At 45.1% G+C, this 6,785-nt stretch overlaps 3 protein-coding genes across 3 annotated transcripts; 1 reads left to right on the plus strand and 2 right to left on the minus strand.

The window, feature by feature from the left end:
* Positions 1–401: 401 nt before the first annotated feature.
* Positions 402–1,520, plus strand: C8R40DRAFT_916826 (uncharacterized protein). Its single transcript, XM_046236668.1, has 3 exons — positions 402–658; positions 708–888; positions 946–1,520. The coding sequence occupies exons 1-3, from the start codon at positions 500–502 to the stop codon at positions 1,410–1,412; spliced, it is 807 nt and encodes a 268-aa protein (XP_046078864.1). The 5' UTR covers positions 402–499; the 3' UTR covers positions 1,413–1,520.
* A 483-nt stretch (positions 1,521–2,003) lies between these two features.
* Positions 2,004–3,455, minus strand: C8R40DRAFT_1178661 (putative MAP kinase; the record flags this gene model as incomplete). Its single annotated transcript, XM_046232904.1, has 7 exons — positions 2,004–2,110; positions 2,166–2,292; positions 2,346–2,494; positions 2,555–2,992; positions 3,043–3,103; positions 3,160–3,353; positions 3,410–3,455. 7 exons carry the CDS (start codon positions 3,453–3,455, stop codon positions 2,004–2,006), a joined length of 1,122 nt encoding a protein of 373 aa, XP_046078865.1.
* Positions 3,456–4,703: 1,248 nt separating this feature from the next.
* C8R40DRAFT_1178662 (2Fe-2S ferredoxin-type domain-containing protein) lies at positions 4,704–5,531 on the minus strand (the record flags this gene model as incomplete). The annotated part of the gene is made up of 5 exons (XM_046232905.1): positions 4,704–4,726; positions 4,780–5,001; positions 5,059–5,168; positions 5,227–5,269; positions 5,324–5,531. The coding sequence occupies 5 exons, from the start codon at positions 5,529–5,531 to the stop codon at positions 4,704–4,706; spliced, it is 606 nt and encodes a 201-aa protein (XP_046078866.1).
* Between the last annotated feature and the right edge of the window lie 1,254 nt (positions 5,532–6,785).

Consider the following 6,785-nt stretch of genomic DNA (forward strand, 5'->3'; position numbering starts at 1 on the left):
CCGGCGGCTATCAAAATAGTACAGGGGCCAATCGGCTTTTCCCCCCGAACGACTACCGGCGGCATGTCTGAGGTATTTTAAGATTCTTTGCAGATCCTGAACCCTTCGAAAAACTCACGCTGCTCGCTCTCAAGCTCGACATGAGCTCTTGTGACGCGTTTGTGCAATTAAAGCGACATAGGCTCGACTCGACACTGATTTTTTGTTCGACTTGTAAGTTAATGAATACAGCTTTGGCAGATTGCTAAATAGCTAAATACCAACATGCGTGATCCCCTTCTGACATAGCCTCTGAACCATAACAGGAGAACAATGAGTTCTGCGCGGTCACGCTGCAGAAACAAAAGATATCGCAGGCAAATGTAAACAATAAGGAATTTCGCTGGGAAAGCTGAATCAAGGTGGTATTTAAAGGGTGTACGATTTAGATTCTCTCTTTTCATCTATAGACCTGCATTGAAGCTCTGGTCCGACACGAACTCTCTCTACTTGATTAACGATGGATCCTACTATGCTTCACAATCGCTCCTTTGCAGAGGCGGCTTGTCCCTATCCTTTGGGTAGGCATGAACGAGACGCACTTAGCACCCTGCTGATTCTGGAGGAAGATGGCGAAGACGACTATAGCGCAGATGACGAATATGACATGGACTTCGAGGTAGTTTATAACCATGGCCATTTTTCTAGTACGCTCATTAAGGCTTCAGAGTTCGTTTGACACGTCTTTCGACTGTGAACGTCCGTCATTCGACCGTTGGTATTCCAAACTCCCAGCTACTCCGTCAAGGGCCCTCAATCGTGGCATTCCGAATATGCACTCCCCTTCTGCTATTCGCACACTTATTGTGGATAATGAAAGCGAATTCGAGGAAGACGAATCAGATGAAGGTAAAGTGAACCCCTGGGTTAACCAATCCGCTTCAAATTCACTGACTTCTACAACAGAACTTCTTGAGGGACACGAGTGCCCTCCAAACTGCTACCTTTGCTCTATCAGTGCAGTCATCTACAAGATCGAGTATCCAGAACTTTATGAAGAATGCGATAATCTGGACGACGAAGACGATTTCGAAGACTGTACTGCATCTGCACCTACTACACATTGTGTACCGGAATGTATCAGTTGTGCACGGGAGCGCCTCCGCGCGGAGGGTTACAAATTCCCTGCATACCAGTACGATCACAGCGACCATATTCCGGACGATGACGAAGCAAAGGTCGAGGAGAAAATAAAACCTTGGGGGCAGAGAATTTCGCGGGAGGAGGTAGATCCACAAATCAACATCGTTTTTACTACACCACCTCCTGACTCTCAGAAGGCAGAGTCAACGACTCTACCTGTAAAACTAAACGAAATCTTTCCGCGAGTATTTTTTCCGCCGCCAAAACCCTCATCGAGCACCTGCGTGTGATCGTTGGGTGATAATCGATGTGTATTTGTCTGGCATTATTTATCAAGCTTGTGTATACCTTATCTAGTGTCTAAACATATGTGTGTAATTCTATGTACTTAAAGTATAGTTATGCAGAATTTGTTGAAATCGCTGAAGCGTGTAAATGAGGGGAAGAACGTGAGCCACTGGCACATCAGAAAATGGATACTTCGTCCTCAGCAGAGCATGGGTAACGATCTCTCAACCGTGACTGCCCTACATAGTCTAAATAGGTTACAACAGATTAAAACTATTCCAAACGCTTCCTAAGTTTTCGTAGGTCAATCGCAGCTTAAGATAGATCCTGAGTATCGTTTGCACTGTGCTTACTTGATTAGCTACGCTCTTTAGAAGCAAACAAAACAACACCACTGACGATACCTGATGTCATGTAACATGGAGTATGCATACATGCAGTAATTGTAGTAGAAGAGGGTAGTGCAACGAATGTCAAAGTCAAATGAAACAAATAATAAGTTAAATGCAAAATGAATGTGATAATAATGTGCGTTTAGCTGTGATGTATATGATGTACTTAGTTGGAAAGCATAGACTACACTCAGGCGAAGACTAGGATGCGGCTGTCTTGAGAGTGTTATCGATGACCGGTTTGAACGACATCACTTCGTCAAACAAGAGCTCTTTAAGCTGTTCCTTTGATAGCTGCTCTTTGTGTGCTAGAACGAGCCATTTATCAATGGCCAGCTAGCGGAATAAATGAAATGTACTCACCTTCAAATTGGAAATACTCCGGATCGAGTGATGGAGCAGCTGGCTCATCCTCAGCGTCATGGTAAGCAGCGACATAGGGATGTTTGAGTGCCTCTTCAACCGCCATCCGCCTTTGGGGATCAAATGTCTAAGAACACAAATTAGATATTCGTTTAATAAAAATCCAGCCAAAGGACTCACGAGTGTCTTATTCAAGAAGTCGATTGCGTCTGCGGAAGCGTGAGGGAAGAGAGATGAAAAGCTCTTGGGCTTCTTGATTGGCAGGGAACGGATGTACTCCTTCGATCTGCGAGACGTAATGGCGTAAAACTCGTCCACGGTAGGCGTTCCTACATAAGAAGACACATATCAACATCGCGCTGCCGTAGCCGCTTGTTCGGAAGACATACCGATAACATCAAGAATCAAATCGAGTTGGTGTGAATAGTCACGACCAGGGAATAAGGGTCTTCCTGAAATCAGCTCTGCGAGGATGCACCCAATAGCCCACATGTCAATCGCCTTCGTATACATCTTGAAGCTCAACATGATTTCGGGTGCCCGATACCATCTCGTCGCAACATATTCCGTCATTACACCCTCACCAACCTTCACCTTTTCAAACCCAGCCTTCAAACTACGGGCAAGACCGTAATCACAAACTTTAAGGTCACAGTTGGCGTTCAAGAGCAAATTCGCTGGTTTGAGATCCCGATGAACGATGTCTGCACTGTGGATAGTCTTCAGCGCGCGGAGGGTTTGATATATGAAGTATTGACAATGATCGTCGGTGAGAGGTTGAGTTCGGATAACACGGTGGAGATCAGTTTGCATGAATTCCTGTACAACTGATTTGGATATCAGTGCAAGCAGGAATGAAGGAATTGTTAGGACACACAGTAAATCTCATTGAAGGATTCAAAAGAGGTAGGTTTGATGATATCAAGAACAGAGATAATCTATGATCCCAACGATGAGCGATCAATATCGTAAAACGGACAAGATAGACACTAACGTTTTCGTTTGAACATTCCTCCGAGAAATATTTCAGCAGCTTCAACTCCCTGAGAGTTCGTAAAGCAAATAGTATATGATCGAATGGCAACACTTTTTTAATAGCAACGCGTCGTCCAGTTGGTTTGTGAACAGCAGCAACGACGGAGCCATAGGCTCCTTCACCCAGGGCATAAAGGAGTGTGTAATCTTCACCTGAATAAAATAGCGTCAGATCTAGAGCTCCTAACGGTTTGCAAAATGCAACAAACCGACGTCAAACTTGGGAAGAGGCTTGGAGGGAGCTTTGCGAGACATGGTTGTAAGAACTGATAATAAGTAGTACGAGGAGCTAGAAAAGATTCGGCGGAAAAGTCCAAAACGAGCGAACGAAGCCTGGGCGTGAAGTTGAAAAATGAAGCAAAAGAGCCCAAGCCAAGAGAGAAAGCAATATACCGGGCAAAAGTTCTCACCACCCCCTTATATACGAAAAAAAAGCGTATCGCGGTAACAAGGGTTGTAAACGATTGATGGCAAAAATTCGAAACAGGGCTCATTTGGGCTCATATTCTGGTTGAAGATCGGGCTGTGTCGGTATAACCGGAAGGTTCGAAACGTTTTGGGCATGTTGGGCGGATCCGACTTTCAATTATACAGCTGTAGAGGCTCTGAGAGCCTGGGGGTTCCTATGAGTAGTCCACCTGTGGAAGCTGGTGAGACTGTTCTTTCGCGATATTTAATTGCGAAGTCTCGCGTACAGATTGCTATATTTGCAAATTAATGATACAGGGCCATCAGTGGGGGCAATATCATAGTTCTTCAATTTTCCTTTCATCCTCTGATGATCCTCACCTGATCCTCACCACTGACCAGATCAGTTGAAAGCCCAGGGTGCGAACCTGCTGCGAACAGCTGCACACGCTGCAAGTGATTTCAAAGTGAATAGAAGTGACTCCATCTACAAGGACGCGCTGAGCGCTCATCGGTCAGAGTTGAAATTCAAGAATGGAGTTGTTTTTTGAATTGAGGCTATCCTTAGTCTCTCTAGCACCAGGTATTTAGCCCCTCGTCCGTCTCGAATTAGAGATAGATTGATACACGGCTCCGTCCAAAGACAGAGTCCCACAGAGAGTGATGTGATGTATGTAAGCACAGATTGCGAATGGGATGGCAGTGCTGACAGTGAGCAATAGTATATCGAGTCTTGAAGAGATAGTAGAGCAACGCACCTGCTACCGTCACGAGGCTACACCCGTGTTACACTTGAGGGCGAGTACTGGGCCGAGAGCAGTGGCCAGAGAAAAGGCGACAGTCATCAACACGACAAAAAAAATCCAACATAGCTGTCAGTGTGAATATCGATACTTGATTCCGCTTGAAACAGCTCACAAATATTCTGGCAAGGCAATTTCTGCGGCTTCATAGTACCACAGATGTGAAGAGTTTCGATACTATACATAGCGTATGAAGCATTAGACGGTTGGGTCGACCTTGAAAGGTATATTTCTGTCTTTGAAAGAACTGTACTATTTAGAAACGTGTTATAGCTTGTGTTAGTTCTGATATTTAATGATGCGTAGGTTTCTTCCCTGGATTCCGAAAATTAGTATTTTGAGAGATGCGTATACGACAGGCTCCTGACCATCTACAAACATATTTCTCGTAGCACTAGGAAGGGTTGCTGTGATTCCATCCAGCTCCTTCGTTAACTTGACTTGACATCCCAGTCTACTTGTATCTGTCAAGCCAAACGCCATATCGAGCATATCGTTTTCGTCGTCCTCGGGTTCCGGTAGAAGATCATAATATTCTGGACTTAGAATAACATGACATGTTGAACATGCAACCGAGCCTTCGCATGCACCTTCAAGGGAAAATAAGTAGAAAGAAAAATTTGGTAATTCCATAGGCATTGACGAACCTTCGAGGTCAATGTCATATTCATGAGCAATTCCTAGAATATCATCCCCTTCGTTTGCTTCAATCGTCTTGATCAGATTACCTTTAGAATCCTTGAAGTTCACTTTGATCCTATGACGAAGGACGTGTTCAGAATACGAGTATGAACTTCCACTACGTCAAGGCGCACCCTGTTCCGGGTTCAGGTCGTGTTATATCACCGTGTGCGGAAGCTGAAATAACTGGAGTTAGTTTTTGTTGTCGTTCAACGATGTAGTGTTACGCACTAGTTGTGGAATGAAATGACCGCGACTGTGGACTTGACAACCGAAGACCTCGTTTCTCTGCTTTTGAAGATAAATGTGCAAGTAGTAGATTCCTCGACGGCTTCGTTGTTCTAAAATCTGTTTGAATGCACCTCCGGTGACTCGTCAACCGAGGTCTCAAGGTCTGAGAAAATGACCAAGCCAGATCTCTTTTGAATGCGCAGTTCATTCGGACTGAGGCGGCTGGCGTATGGGTACAAAGAGGGAGGATGGCGGACGTAAGCAGTTTCTTTTGAGCCTTTTTTCAAGGGTTAAAGCAGCGTTGAAGTTAAGCTCGTACTGGAGCCGCTGAGTGTTGAATGAATTCAACGCGTCCTGGTCACGTTCCGCTTATTTAAGCCTGCTTGAGCTCAGTAATATATATAGTCAGACATTACATTTTGCCGTAAACTTGAGCAGTACCATGACAGACTCTGCAGGAATCGCCATCGACGCACTGATGACTCCGATACCACCGCGAGCTGGAATTGTTTGGAAACTGACGTGATGGCTTCCTCGAGAAAACTGTTGCCTGTTGACTCAACTTCCTCTCCAGAAATATCACCTTGCTTGCAATGGTCATTGAACATCCATAACCTCGAGCGCCCGTGCAAAATTTCCTTTTAAAGTTGTCGTTGTCCGATCCGACGGCGGAACAGGGTTACATCTACGCCTTATAGGGCAAAAGGGATCCGGATGCAGCCCTTTTACTTTCCCTTCATCTAACAGACTCCGACTCCACCCCTGCACTTTACCAGCTCACAACAAATTTCCTCACCTGGCTCACCATAATGCATCATCCCTAAGCTTTTCTGCTTGCTGTTTCACACCAAATTCCCTCACCGTAGCAGTGAACAGACGCAAGCAAGGTGTGTGTCCCCAACGGGGTACGTTAATTTCCACTGCAATGGAAGCAAAATCACCAACATGCTGAAAATTTCGCGCACTTTTCATTCACATCGCAGAGTGCGGGGCCGGTTGCAGAGAAAGCTGCATAACCAGCTCTGGACCATTGGACCCCTTCTCTGAGTCTCAGCAAAGGAAGTGTTCCTGCCTTTATTCCATTTCATCAATCATACAAGGAGATTCCCTATCATGGGTGAACTCCCTGAACTCGGGGGAGGATGAAGATGGCCTAGCCGACAGCGATAGCGAACCAATTGTCCAACCCGAAACTCTGTTCTCTTAATTACCCAATTTCCTCTGTTCCTCTTATAAATACATACAGAAAACAAAGCAAAAAATACACAACTGCCTAGGACCCCTGACAACCCACTAAGAGGCCTGATCCCAAAAACTCAAGTTTTACCCACATTTTTTGGGGGTCCAAAAGGTGGATTTTTACCCGGATTCTCCTCTGGCTTCATTCCAGACCCCATTCTTACCCGGTTTAGACCTCAGGGTATATCCAAAATTTGATTTTTCATCTTTTTTTGCTTATTTT

Source organism: Lentinula edodes, assembly GCF_021015755.1.
Source record: "Lentinula edodes strain Le(Bin) 0899 ss11 chromosome Unknown C8R40scaffold_90, whole genome shotgun sequence".
Classification (NCBI taxonomy): domain Eukaryota; kingdom Fungi; phylum Basidiomycota; class Agaricomycetes; order Agaricales; family Omphalotaceae; genus Lentinula; species Lentinula edodes.

Coding starts and splice junctions, on each gene's coding strand:
- C8R40DRAFT_916826 (XM_046236668.1), top strand. CDS start 500: ATGGATCCTACTATGCTTCACAATCGCTCCTTTGCAGAGGCGGCTTGT. Junction 659..707: donor AATATGACATGGACTTCGAG/GTAGTTTATAAC, acceptor TTAAGGCTTCAG/AGTTCGTTTGACACGTCTTT. Junction 889..945: donor GGAAGACGAATCAGATGAAG/GTAAAGTGAACC, acceptor CTTCTACAACAG/AACTTCTTGAGGGACACGAG.